Raw genomic sequence first — 14,606 nt, 5'->3', positions numbered from 1 at the left:
GTGGGTGATGGTGTATTTGAAAGCTCACTGTTTTTCTAAACCAGCTATGGGTCTAAATCAGAAAAAAAAAAAAAAAAAAGGTCTAGCAGTGCCATTTTAAACATATCTTTTCTCTAGTGTTGTTCTGAACGTTATGGTCATGATGATTTTAATCACGTCTTACTTGTTGGACCTTTGCAAATGAGCAGACTTGCTCTCTAAATGCAGTCCGTCTGAACTTGCCCAACTTGTACCAGCCCTTCAGTATCTGAATTGATTACAGCCATTCAGTGGCAAAGTAAAAAGCTGAGGAGAGCTCTGTAGCAGTGCTATCCTGGGACTCAGGGAACGATACAGGGGAGGGAAAAAATGGGGAAACAAACTGAACATGCCTGACATGATGGAACTGCTGGAGTTGCACCTCTGGAAACCAGTTGTAGACACTCTTGTGAGTTTAGAGACATGGTCACTGGGTTAGTTCACAAGAGTAAAAAATTTGCACTTTCTGATTGCCTTTCCTGGGTGCTGTCTGATTCCATGAAGCACACAAGATAGTGGTTTGAATATGAAAATGTTTACAAGGATGCATTAATGGTTTTAAGAGGTTCTTGATGGAGCTGATATAAGAGACAGGCCTATGAAATTCTAACACATGGAAAATGGGATGCATGAGATACATCTTCTTTCAGTCAAGTGGCCAATGATACTCCCCGGATAATGTGCACAAAATGCTCCGAGAACCCAGGGGTTTTCTGCTTCCCAGTATGTCAATGCGCATGGGGCCGTGGCCAAGGCCATGTCTTGAAAGGATGAGATAAGGAAAATCTTGTATCACAGATGAAAGGCTTTGTGTCAAGTGATTGTCTCACTTGCCATTTCTGGCATCCAAGACAAAGTAGAAGCCCCAGAGACTTGATTTACAAATCCAAGACTGTGCTGGCCCTGAGAGCACATCCCTGCAGAGGGATGGAAGTCCATGGAGTTCCCTGCTTTTTATTATTATCATTATTATATTTAACCAGACCCCAGGTTTGCATGGGCTTTTGCAGGACTCTGCCAGCGCCTCTGTTTAAACAAATGCTTGTGTGTATGTGTGTTGGAGGGAGGGAGACAGAGAAGGGTCTGTGAGAGCCTGCTTATGACTGGTATTCATGGGAGACCCAGTGCTGGCGAGAACCACTGTGCTCAGCGCTGCACAGAGCTGGTGCCACCACTCACTGACTGTGTGGTCTGGTGTCCTCAGCCCTCAACACGGCGAGATGGAAGAAACTACAAAGCGAGAAAGAGGAGCTGGAGAGGCGCTTCGAGGAGGAGGCGAGGAAGCTTCACTGGCAGCAGCGGGAGGAGCTGCAGGTGCTGGAGCAGCGGCTGCGGGAGGAGTACAGCGCCAAGATGGAGAGCCTGCAGGAGCAGCACAGGCTGCAGCTGGAGCGGGTCAGGTCCCAGCATCAGCACCAGGTCAGTTCCAACCTGTCTGCTGTTGAAAAGCAGACCATGCCAGTACTGAGTTCAGGTAATGAAATAAATACATTGCTGATCTCCAACATGAAGATACTGGTAACGAACTGATGACTAGAAGAATATATTCTAGACTATCTTTTCTGCATTTCCTCTTTATTATTTAATGGTATTTTTAATGGTGTTTCAACATAGTAACGTGTTACATTGCCATACCTTTTCTTTACATGCTTCCATATGTTTTACAGCTAACACAAATATTAAGACTAGCTCTGCTCCCCACACATAATTGCTCCCCATTCCACCTATTCTAGTCAATTCTTATGAAACCAATGGTTGACCAAGAGTCTGCTACACAGAGGTAAAGCCAATAGAGCCCTTCCCCTTATTATTTCAAATGCTGGTGGTGGTATAGTGAAGTTATGGGACCCGTGTAACACATAGCCTAAATATCAAGTGGGTGAGACACTCCAGGTGTCAAGATTTCTGCTCCAACGTTCAATCTAATGTCTTAGATGGTAAACACCAAGCATTTTTCCTGCTTTGCTTTCTGTATGTAGGTAGGAAGGAATGCTCCCACATACAGCTACTTTAGTTGTATTTTTAATGGCTGAAGTGAATGATAATGATAACACACCTATGGGAACTCTCACAGTGACTGAATGCCCTGCTGCGGTTTATGCTAATAATGCCTGCAGCTGGTCTTTTCTCATGTTATGCATTGTACTCTGTGAACATTGGTTACCATTCTGATTTTTCCAGATGCCACTCTTAGCCACTGCTCAGCAACACGGCACACGAGGGTTTTTCTTACCTGAGTATTTGTGGCATTTAGGTACACTCTGCAAACCATACCATAAAGCTGTGACGTGCCACAGACCCCACTGCTATGGGGTGCATAGCAGTGTGCCCAGCATCAAGCTGGGGCGCAGCAGAGACTGCAGCCCAGGGCCTTTAAGCTCAAGCATTTGTAAAAAAAGGGAGATGACACCATTTGCTCCCTGTACTTGATGTACTGTAAAAATCCTGGGATGGGAGCACAAATAGAAACCGAGATGATGACAGTTTTATGTCACTGGTGCCGTGGCTGCCTGGTGCTAGATTTACTGCATAATGCCAATGATACAGCAGGGCTGGCCACAGCACAGCCACGCAGACACACAGACAGGCACACAGCATCCCAGCCCGTGTCCCTGCTGCCCCAGGTGCCACCGTGAAAGCAGAGGGGACAGGAGTGCTGTGTGCATCTGGGCTCTGTGCAGCAGAGCTCTGTTACGGGCTCCTTTGTAGATTTCCCTCAAAAAGGAGCTGTCAGCAAAACCTCCCCAGAGCTCCCACCCCAAGATGCTGGCTGGGTTCTTGTTTGTTTGCTCTGCCATCAATGGACTCGTAATCTTTGACAGCTGATTCCAGCGAATGTCTTTTTTGAGGATGTTTCTTCTTCTTTCTCCTGTGCAAGGTTTTGGGTTGATTCCTCTGTGGGGGAGTCTGAAGCACTCTCTCTGGATTTTACCCATTTTAATTGCTGTGCCTGTTAGTTGCTATTGATTTGCAGAGCTTGTAGAGTGCAACACAAAGGCTTTGTGTAACTGGGCTCTTCTGTCCTGGACAAACTACCTTTTTCTGTTACTGCATTGATTTTTAAAGATGTGTTAGAAGGTGCTGTAAAATAGCCCTTTGTGCCCTAAACTAGAGTTTTCAAAATCTTTCTTTATAAGTGTGTAGCATCTGTGCTGAGCCATGTCTCTTGGTTCTCATTTCAGTTTATAAAAGATGGTTTTCTTGCAAAACCCCTCAAATTTTCTGCCTTAGTTTCTGATATGAAGGAGGAGTGGTGTTCTCATAAGATTCATCTTTTTTTTCCCCTTCACTGTGTCAGTGTGCCAGTTTGTCTTTCAAGAGATGCTAGCTCTAGCTGCAAGCTTTGCCCCTCCTGGCTCATCAGGCATTAGCATTTGTGAATGAATTTGTTCTGCAAGTTATTTTCTTTGCCTCTGCTCCTCTTTGAAGTGTTCCTGTAAGCTCCCAGGAACACAAGGATGGATGGTGAGTTTTTTCCCCTCAGGCTGATCCCTGCAAGTGTGGGTTACACAAGTCACAGTAGGACTTGTCTATCAGTGTGCTCATTTTTCTAATGTTCTCATCTATTGTAGTTCTATTAATCACCACACTGAAGCAATAGACACATTTTTACCTTTGAGAGGCAAATGTTCTCCCTCCTCCAGTCCTCTAGTTTGCTCCACAACTCTTTGTTCCCAGAATTACAGGAGATAATGCAAACATTTCTCTCCACTGCTTTGAAACTGCTGTTGTGGATACCCTGGTATCTCTGTCTTTTCAATCCACAGTTCCTCCAGCACCTCACGAGGAGTTTTAGTAGTTTTTTCCTCCTAATTCATACTCAGCTACACCCATCTGGTGTTCGCCTCTCTCTTGTTGAAGAGGCTGACAGGGCTGGTTGGAAAGCTGCTCACCTGCAGCACTTCTTGGCCTTGCTGCCCTTGAAAAGGATAAGGAGAATTGTGCTAGCCTAGGAACCGAGTTGCCTGAGGAGTAAGGATCCCTAGCAGCTGCAGACCCAGAGGGTTTGTAATCTGTGGTTCTTCATCCCCTGCTCCACTCGCAGAGCCGACCCTCTGGAGAGGAGAAGCCCCCGGCTCTGAGCATAACAAAACACACAAGGCTGCTTGAGGGACCCTTATTCAGCCCTCGTGCTGATCACTGGCCAGGTGTGCCAATGCATCCCAATTGTTCTCTGCCCTCCTTGCAACTGAGGGCAAAATTGGAAACATAAATCTGTGCTTCTGGATGGCCAGAGTTTCTCACTCGAGCTGCTCAGCTCAAACTGTTTTGTCATCCTGACTATTGAACTTCTCCCCCTAGAGCCACCTCTTGATTTAAGTTTATCAACCCTTAAAAATCCCAGCTAAGCTTCTTTTTATAGCCAGGAGATGCTGTGACACAGTGTTTCAGTGAGTTGATCAAGCCTATAGAGTAAGTTAGTGGCAGAGCTGGAATGAGATACAAGGGATCTGCTTCCAGGTGCCAAGCAGACTGTTTGCTATGAAAAACTGCAGGCAGGGTGTCACGCTGAAAGATTAAAGGGAGTCATTTGGTATGGGAATATAAAACATACAGAAGACAGAAAAATCCCTGGAGTCCATCTGAAAACTGGAACCTATTTAATTGGCCTTATAGATAAATAACCTGCCAAGGATGGTGGCAGAGAAAGGAGACCCCTTCACCTTCCGAAGGCATCAGAGTTGAGCATAATCGTTCCTATGGGGTGCTGCTGAGCTGAGGAGCAATTAGTGCAGGAAAAAAGACTTAAGCAAGGGCGAGGTGAAGAACGTGGCAAGGCTCATGAGGCACGCAGACATCCTAAACGAGGACGTTGTGCTCGGGGAGAAGTCAAGTGAGAGTTCATATCCCGTTAGCAGCCCGTTGAGTGATCTAACCTCCCCTTGCCCTGCTCTTCCATGCAACACATCAGCAAGATGAGCCCCACGTTGTTTCGTGAACAGTTCTCCACCGCCGAGTTGTCTCCCATGGTATTATGAAAATGAGTTTGTATCATTTTAAATTTCATGTTCAGTGCCTGTTTTTCATTCTAAGAGAATGCCTTCTCCAATCTGATTGGAAACAGTGCTTCTGTTGGGTAATCTAACACGTGTTTGACAGTTAAATGCAGGGAAATAACTTTTATTCCAGTCAAGATGCGCTTGGCTGAGTGTCTACCGTTATTTAACATAACAGTGGACAAAAAAAGCTGTCTAAAGTGAAGTGGCTTTGCAACGAACAGCTGTTTCTTTGTAAAAGTACAACAGCTTGACTCTCTGCATTGCCAGATATCACAGATAATGTCTTCAGTATCGGGAATAAGACCACTGCGATTACAAAACCTGGAAAAGCAAATCAGGTCATCCATGGGTAGCTCTCAGAAGCTGCTCTGGAGGTTACCTGAAACCCTAAGGAACTGGAGGTGAACTTCAAGGCTTTCTTGAAGTCATTTCCCTCTTTTCAGAGCTGGAAGTCCCATTTGGTTTCCTCTTGGACAGCTGCTGACTGAAACAAAACCTGAGAGCAAAGTCTGAGCCTTGGATCCTGGGTCATCTGAGCTGCTTCAAGGGTAGCTTACACCCAGCCTCACTTCTGGATCTCTGTCTGCAGGATGAATCCTCTCTAGAAAGATCACCACAAGCAGTGTGGAGGTGACCCCAGGTGGGCCGTGTTTGTTTTGCCACCTGGACATAGCTGCCAAATGGTGCTGCTGCAGGGCTGAGCTTGGGGTGAGCCTCATAGTCAGCACACACTGCAAGGCCACTGCCAGTTGTTTGCAGGGACCAGGCAGAAATTGTGATTTTTAAAATATTTTTCTCCAGTCTATAAAACATTTTCTTTCCTGTGAACTGCAGAGCTGGACTGGGGCTAGGAGAAGGCTGCAGGTGGGATGCACGGGGGTTTTACTGGTACTGGAGCACCCCTGTGAGTGTGGGGTCTTCCTCACACAGAATTTAAAGTTCTTGGTGTTGTATGTGTATTTGTCCGTTATCACCTCTAGTCTATCAAAAATATGAGCTTGTGCCGTTTGACGAGAGGACTTGAAAAATAAAAGCACACTTCTATGGGCCACTTCATACTTCATCTGCCTTTGTGGGTGTTTAACCACAGGCTTAACCTTTATCGCAGCCTCTGACTGCATTTTCTTTAGTGATACAAATCAGAACACCATAACTAGGGATCTCGCTCTGCCTTTAGCCAAGTCCTGTAACAAGCAGCATCATGGAGAAGTCCCAAACCCATCGGGCCACAGGAGCACAGGCTGCCCACAGCCCTCTGACAACTGCATCCCCTGCTCCTGTGGTGCTTGCGGTACGGTGTGCGGCAATCTGCGGCAGCAGGACCACTTTCTGGCCTCAGTAGGAGATTAGAAAAAAGTTTCCTGTCTGCACCATCATCCTGGTTACTTCCATACCAACCTGAAAACTCTCGAGCCTGGACTGAAAAAGGTGCGGTCACGTCTTTCATCTGTTTATTGGACGTGGACTCAAAATCCGTGCTTCGGGAGGAAGTTGGAATTTAGGTCCTGACGGCTTAGTGGGATGCTCATTTTGCAGTAAAAGGATGATAGATTGCTATTCGTTTTATATACTCACTGACGATAATTTCAATGTTTCTCTAGACATAAATATTTTACAACTATAAATAATTCATAGGCACTTTCCATGGAAGTTAATTCAAGACCTCGCCATAAAATTCATTGCAGTAGAGAGCCGCAAAGACAAAACCAGGATTACTCAGAACCGAGCAAGTTTCTCTGGCCATCAGAGGGAGTCAGGTTATGAATATCATTTAGGTTAACGGATTGATCAGATTTTTCAACATTTCTTTTTTCCACTAAAGGGTATTTTTGCCTTGTGCTTTCTTATGCACCTCATACACCACCATTAAGTTGAAAGAGCAATAACAGAAGCAGTTGTGACTACACGCTACCACTCGAGGGGTCAACATGCTGCTTTTGCAATGAATAAAACTGGCTCGTGTGCTGGGATCCTTTTTCTGTTTCCAGCTCACTGCAGGTGCCCGGCAGTGGCTTGTCGGGGTGCCACAGCATGCCTAACCATGTGCCCGTGTCTCCGCTCACTGTCATTGCAACAGGTGGCCGATATCACAGCTGCCCACGAAGCCGCAGTGTTGCAGCTGGAAAACAACCACACCGTGGCCATCGCGGTGCTGCAGGACGAGCACGACTGCGAGATTCGAGGTAGGCAACCTGTGTTGCTCTGGTGCTTTCATGCTGGGTGGCCAACAAGTGCAAGGGGCGAGGGAGAGCTGTATGCAGTGTGTGCAGCATCTAGCTGGCATCTGAGAGTGTCTGAGGGGTCTCCGGGACAAAGACGAGGCTTTCTGCATGGGTTGCTGAGCACGGAGTCCAGGTTCCACCTCACTTCACCAACAGGCTTTTCTCAAGAGCCAGCGTGCCTAATCAGGAGGCTAGATCTCATTTAACACCCCTCAATATCAGTGCTTAAACGCCTACACTGCTTCTGAAAACACGGCTCATCGTTTTCACCAGTGAAAGCCCGGCCGTGCTGAGCAGAGCCACACTGCTGCAAGTCTGCACCTCAGCACTGTTATCCTTACCTTGTCCTATGGTTTTACCGTGGGATTTGATGCTGCACCAAAGTTCAGTGTCTAAACACGTCTTTGCACATCGCTTAGCTTGACATTTACAGCTCATCTGTACAATCTCCCTTCATTTTTTTTTAATTTATTTTTTACAAAGAAGCACGAGGCCCTAATTTTGTATAGTTCTAGTAGGTTTTCCCACAACTTTCCCCAAACAGAGCAGCATTGCTTAGCTGTGCACTGTATCATTTAGATACACAATCCAGAGAGCAATATTGCATTATTAGCTGAGAACAGCCTGTTCCCCTCTCCTGCAGGCAGAGATGGTGTCGGTAATACCAAATATAAAATTAAAATATACCATTTTGAAAATTAAAAAAAAAAAATCCTTGCTTGAGGATATTCAGATGTTCTTATCTATTCATTTTTGTCAGTATTTTCTGATGATAAAACCTGGTTATGAAGGAGTTTGAGACCAAAGCGTGCCCCGGGCAGCTGCTGTGGGTGCGGAGTGCCCTCCTGTGCCTGGAAGGGGCACTGCAAACGCTGCGGGCTTAGCACCGGCATCAGTCCAGATCCCCACTGAGGTGGGGGAAAAGACAAAAAATAGGGTGTCTGTATGCTAAAAGGTAGGTGCTACTACTGGACTGAATGCCAGTTTCATGCCATTAGGTTAGGCATTAAACTTTATTCCACTTTGGTTATCAAACTTCTGGTTATAAATAAGCCCAGGGCGACTTATTCTAGTAGTGAAGCCTTTAATTGTGTAATATAAATAGAGGATTCGTTTTTTGTCTCCAGGGTCTGGCAGTTTACTCACTAATGGAGTAAATCTCACAGGTCCTCTGTCACAGCTCCATCATTTGCATTTTTGCATCGGAGTTGCTGGCTCCTCTCTCTATAACCCCAAAGAAATTGCACTCCAAACTTGTAAATATATCCAATATCAAATCCCTTGACTTGGGGATACTCACTCTGAAGTGGTAGGTTGCTCATTTTCAGACTGAACCTGAAAAATCAGAATTTGGCCACATAGAAATAGAGGTACCTGCCATCACTGAAAGACCTGGAAATTTTGGTCCTCAGAACAATTTGTCCAAGACCATGCACTATATTGCTGCTGGTTTCCTCCTTAACTTCCATGCCCTAAAATTGCTTCCTAAATTGTGCTTGTCTCGCCGTCTCTGTGTGCTCAGATCCTGACTGCTGGACTTCACTAAGCAATGTCATGTCTGTGTATCTTCCGCAGAACTGGTTGCTGCTCACGAGCTGGAAAAAACACAATTAAAAGAGAATTTTGAAAAGCTGCGGCTGTCACTCCAGGTTAGCAGTTTCATTATTTCCCACCCCGAACTGATGTTGCAGAGCTAGGCAAACCTAAAGGGAGGGAAACGCAGCTGGATAAAGCTGAGAAACATCCTTTTCACCTTGCTGACTCTTGCAGCACTGAAGCCAGGAGGAGCAAAGTCGAGATCTTTCCCTGCATGACAGGGAAGAGCTGGCCATGGCCAGGGTGCACCCCGCATATTGCATCTCTCACACCCACTAACACCAGGCTTAAGATCACTGCGGCTTTTCTAGCCTTTCTGATAACTCCCTGCAGATCTTGCTCCCTAGATGAAGCAGTCCTGGGGAGGGCAGAGCCATGTCCCCATCATTCATGCTAAGTTTGGAAAAAAATTGTGAACGAGTAAAGATGCCAGAGCAAATAATGTGAGCTCTGCTTGACTTTGTAAGGAGAGATTAATTACATTTTTTTTTAACCCTCACTAGTGTGCAGTGTTGCATGCAGCAATTGTCACTGCCTCCATGCAGCTTCCACAGTTTGAGGCGTGTCAGCAGTTCTGCAACAAGCACTGATGTAATGCTACAGCTTAGAAATTACAGACATAAAATATGTACGAGTACTGGCCCCACAGCAACTGTGACATTTACAGGTGTGGTCTGTACAGAAGTAGCAGGAATGTCTTTCATGGTAACAGAAATGCGGTTGCTTAAAATAGCACGTTGTTCCTGCGGGTAGCTTTGGGACGAAATGGCTGTCACTCAAAGCCCACACCACTAACTCATCGTCGCTTATTATCGTGCTAAAAGCCCCCGAGTAGTCTGGAGTTTTGCCTTTGAATGTGAAGGAAGCAGGAGAGGGTATCTCTACTGCCTCGTTCAGACTCTAGGGGCTGCACAAAAGATCTCTTTCATGCCTGCAGCATAAATGCCAGCTGTCTCAAGAAAGGGCATGGCTGTTCTTATCTGTCCCGAAGTGATGGGGTGATTTAGCATCAGAGACTTTTCATGAAGTTGTGCCAGCCAGCATCAGCTAGCCGCAGGCACTGCAAGGATTTCGGGATTCCCTGAGGCACTGGGTTATGGAAAACCCCACTGCATGTTCATGCGGCCTTATGTAAAAAATATCCACCTGGCAGTGGTTTCTGAGCCTTGTTCAGGCCCTCCGATGGTTTCACAGTGCAGAAGGACTTGTATGAGTGTTTGAGGGGTGATAACATGGTGGTGTGGTCATTTCTCCTCCCCTGCAGGACCAGATCGACACCCTCACCTTCCAGAACCAATCTCTGAAGGCCAAAGCTGACCGGTTTGAAGAGGCTTTGAAGAAAAGCACTGAGGAACAGCTGAAGGTAGATGGCCACTATAATTATACAGTCATCAAGATATGTGCTCCTTTGTATGGCACACATCACATGGTTAACAATGGGATCCCAGCCCCAGGGACTAGGGCACAGGCCCCAGCCAGGACCCCAAATCTTGAGCTCTGGGGAACAGTCAACAATCTTAGCCTAGGTCTGAATACACAGAGCTCTCCCTCAACATTGGGCCATTTTCAACCATCTTTTGAGTTTATTTCTACCCTGCATTCTTTCACCCAAAAGATGTAGCTCAGGAGGGGAGAACTCCTAAGGAAAGGAGTGCAGGTGTCTGTCTGAAACCAGCTTGGCCATGGGAAACAGGCAGCATCAGGCCCTTCCATCCCTGCTGCAGTATTTAATTTACATGAAAGGACAAATTCTGCTGTGTCACAGTGACGTGCATGCCTGTAACTCCCAGACAGTTCACTGGAGTGAGTTACAGTCAGAAAAAATACAGAAAAGCTTAAGTCAGCAGCAGTATTTCATCAGTATCATTCCTAGCACATCGTCTGCCCGTGAGCTGAATCCCAGTATTCCCTACATCCAAAGTTCCTGAGCAGAGAAGAGAAATACCTTATTGACAGGAATCACTGCTCTTTCTCCCACCACAGGCTTGATCTTTGCTTCCAAGCACCGTGAAGCAGTGCAGGCAAGGCAGAACACCAACATTTTTACCTCCAGCCCCCTCGCCCAAAATCTGGCTCTTTCTGCAATTTCATGGTTGCACTTTTTGCAAGGAAACATCTCTGCCCAGTCGTAAAACACCTCACCAGTTCCCAGGCTGTGAGTAGGAATGAAGTTTGCCAGACAACCTGGTATCCCATCCTTCTAGCCATGAGGCTGGTCAAAAGGAAGGTACCATTGGCTGTCTAGGATAAAAGGATGTGCTAGGAGACAGTATGAGGGTTCAGATGGGCTGGGGAGACCCAAGTGCCTCTGCCTTTCACAGCACTGACACTCCTAAACCATTGGGTAGACTGGGAAAACCTTACCTTATGACTGTAGACACATTTATGGCCAACGTATACAAATTACTGGTTATTTCCTAGATTGCACGAGCTCCGTATCTGCACTTAGAAAAAGATCTGAAGAGCTTAAAACATGTTCTGGAAATGAAGAACCACCAGATTCACGAACAGGAGAAGAAGATTATGGAGCTAGAAAAACAAGTGAGTTGTCATTTTTCCTCCAGAGGAGACATCCCAGAGGTAGAAAAGGAAAAAGTTTGGTTACAGGAGATGAATTTAAAAGGGGTAAGAAAAACACTTGGGGTCGCGGAAGATACAGGCAGAGGGGTCCGTAAATGTCTATCTGTTTTTCCACTGCCAAACATATAGCTTCTTCTACTGTAATGTCTCAGGTTCCCCCTCAGAAATTGGGATCTCTTCTCATCCCTTTACCCACCCATGATACCCTTGACTTCTCCCACACATCTGTTGGTCTGTGCTGCATTTCCATGTGGTCAGCCCGTGCGTTAGACAGGAAGGTGAGTGGCAAATGGTGGAGGGGGAGCGCTGTGGTACTCCAGGGCTTAATTCTGTGCACCAGCCTGCACCCTCCTGCAGGAGCCAGGTGGACATTTAGGGCACGTGGAGGAAGGTCCAGCCACGTGTGTCTTGCTGCTGGTCATGCAGAAATTTAGGGAGCTCCCAGCCACGGGTATGAGTTAGCAATATTCAGCAGTCCCTAGCAAAACTCACTCTAGGAAAGCTCTCTCCAACCCTGAGGTAATGTTGTCCTGCAGACTGCACTGTTTTCTCATCTTTTGCTTGTGGGGGTCCCTGAGGAAGAACTCCCCAGTTCACCGTATATTACACTTTTTATTGGAAAGGGGACTCATTTTGTGAGGGATAACCTGCAGTGACAGTGAGTGCAGAGCGTGGTGACAGGATGAGGCATTACCTCAGCTGGGGAGCCAGGACAGCTGGTTCAGCACAGCGTTCAGCAAGATTTGTTTCCATTTACGGGGGAATCTGAGAACTCAGATGATTATTTTGCTGAACAGATGCTTGAGTAAGTGGATGTAGAGAAAAAGGTCTCCTTACAGCTGAGATTTGTTAACTGTGCTCCTTTCTCCTGGAGCCAAGCCAGCATCTGAAAACACACTGTAGAATTATACCAAAAAAAATAAAATATATATGTATATATATATAATCAATGGCCTTTATAGTTTCTGGTCATTTAGTTGCTTTTGCTAATTAACCACATACAAGCGCACAGTCCTGCTCCTGCCCTTTATCACAGTGAAACACTTGGTCTACTGTGGTCCAAGGGTACAGCTGCTTTCTGTTTGAAGATCTGCCTTTATAAGTGCCAGAAACCTAGAGAGCTTCTCCAAAGGCTCTGGGAGATGGGGAGCCTCACGAGGGAGCAGGAAGACATTTCTAACACAGGCTCAGTTGGGTGAGAGGGTCCTGAAAACGCTGTGCCCTGAAAGAAGCAGGGTTGGTGAGATTGATGGCCTGCCAGAACTGACTTAACCATTAATGGCTTTAAACTAAAAGAGGTTACATTTAGGTTAGATATAAGGAAGAAATTCTTTATTTTGAGGGTGGTGAGGCCCTGGCACAGGCTGCCCAGAGAAGCTGTGGATGCCCCATCCCTGGAGGTGTTCAAGGCCAGGCTGGATGGGCCTGAGAATCAGCATCATCCTTTACTGTTACCTGCACAGGCTGGAAATCACTGCCTAAAACTGATGCCTCCACCTTAAAGTGTGAGTTATTGCTAACCCCAGTGCACAGCATTTTGGTTCTTTCTAAAAGGCAGGGAAATTCAATAACCGAGCTCACATAGAGGTAAGGTCGCCCTGCGATATCTTGTTTTCTTCCAAAAGTGTTGGACTCAGCAACATTCAAACTGCTGGGGGGCGAAAAAATAAAAAATAAATAAATAAAATAGAGAGAGAACTACAGTGATAAAGTAAAGTATGTCAAATTCAAAACTTGTGAAAGACAGGGTATCTGAGGCCATGGTGTATGCTTACGAACATCTTCATGATGTTTTAATACACTGCTGGTGACATCCTCAAACTCTGTCCTTGGGCTGTCCCAGGTACAAGCTACCTACTCTTGGGAGAGGATTCATTTCACCTAATTGCTGCTGTAAGGTAAATGTCTAGTTTAAGGCAATCATTTAAGCTGATGCTGTCAGCAGTGGAAAGAAGTGTCTCCAAAGGGCAGCCCACCTCATGCAAAGGCAGCAGCAGTCCAAGGCTGTCCTGGTGGGTAACTCCTTCCTCCCCAGACCCAGGGAGCTGTAATTCTGGTAGTGCTGGCTCCCAGGGGATGCAAGTTATGGGGACATCACGGGGGGAGATGTTTTATTCGTGCTGGCCAAGGCTAGAACCCTCCTCCTCCTCGGTTACAAATAAGGGCTCATTCAGCTCTGCCTCCCCTCGGAGCTCTGCTGCTGCCCTGCACGCTTCACCAGGATGATGTTCTTCAAGTCAGACCTCATCTGCAGTCAAGATGACCACCTCCAACTATCCTCAGATTTTAGAAGTTGCTCCAGGGGACAAATAAAGATAAAGAACAGATCTTCTTGCAGTAGGCTTTGGGATTTCTTCAGCCTTTAAAAAAAAACACCCTTCTTTTGTTGCAGGCTGAAAAAAATTTAATCCTGGAAGAAAAAATCACTGTGCTGCAACAGCAGAATGAAGAACTCAGAGCCAGGATTGAGCAAAATACTGTCATAACAAGGTTTGTGAGATACTTGCTGTCCATGTCAGCTTGGAAGGAGACTGCAGATTTAGCTGCCCTAGGCTGACACTTATTTCAGAAGGAGAAAAACTAAGTATATTTCTCCTGAAAGTGTATTTTTGTCCTGATCTCCCTGTTTTATTAACAGATCCTTTTTATATCCGGGCTTGCTTACTTTAACATAAGGCCACATGTCTATACAAAATCATTCTCACGATTCTGGAATGGTGCTGAGAGCACAGTTGCCAGTTGCTTCTTATCCTGGTGCCAGTGCCACGAAACTCGTTGGTCAGGAGGCAGCGAGGATGGAACGAGATGACCTTTGAGGTCCCTCCAGCCCGAGCCTATATCTATAACGCACGCATCACTGAGGTGGTCACCTTTCCGTGACTGGGGAAAATAAATTTTTAAGGTCTGGTTCACCAGACCAGTTTGAGCCGTCTGTTTTGGGCTGGATGAGCTGTGCTCTGCAAGGGCCGGTCTCTCTCCGTGCCTATGACAATGGCCAAGGTGCCACTCGGTTTGGTGCTTGTCTGGGTGAAGGGCACCCTCCCTTCTCTGAAATTTGAGGTCAGCCTGGAAAGTCAATATTTTTTTTTTATTTTTTTTCCTGGTCCTTTGGACTAGGGACACTTGAAGAATGGTAGTTTGCAGCACCCTGGAAGTAAAGACAACCAGGACAGTGTCTGGTCTCCATTGG

At 46.2% G+C, this 14,606-nt stretch overlaps 1 protein-coding gene across 6 annotated transcripts in view; it reads left to right on the top strand.

Annotated features, from left to right (window-relative positions):
• The window catches only part of MTUS2 (microtubule associated scaffold protein 2), a 298,437-nt gene that overhangs the window by 275,958 nt on the left and 7,873 nt on the right, over positions 1 to 14,606 (top strand). For all 6 annotated transcript variants that reach the window (XR_014588415.1, XM_083849406.1, XM_083849408.1 and 3 more), the window contains 6 exons: positions 1,223 to 1,437; positions 7,096 to 7,201; positions 8,816 to 8,889; positions 10,101 to 10,199; positions 11,258 to 11,377; positions 13,809 to 13,906. Coding sequence is in view for 5 of the 6 variants with exons in the window: in XM_083849406.1 (XP_083705532.1) it covers positions 1,223 to 1,437; positions 7,096 to 7,201; positions 8,816 to 8,889; positions 10,101 to 10,199; positions 11,258 to 11,377; positions 13,809 to 13,906 (712 nt within the window). In the remaining variant the exon portion in view is untranslated. The remainder of the gene's footprint in view (positions 1 to 1,222; positions 1,438 to 7,095; positions 7,202 to 8,815; positions 8,890 to 10,100; positions 10,200 to 11,257; positions 11,378 to 13,808; positions 13,907 to 14,606) is intronic.

This window comes from Anser anser (genome assembly GCF_964211835.1).
Source record: "Anser anser genome assembly, chromosome: 1".
NCBI lineage: Eukaryota > Metazoa > Chordata > Aves > Anseriformes > Anatidae > Anser > Anser anser.
This window is presented reverse-complemented; position numbering and strand designations above follow the sequence as displayed.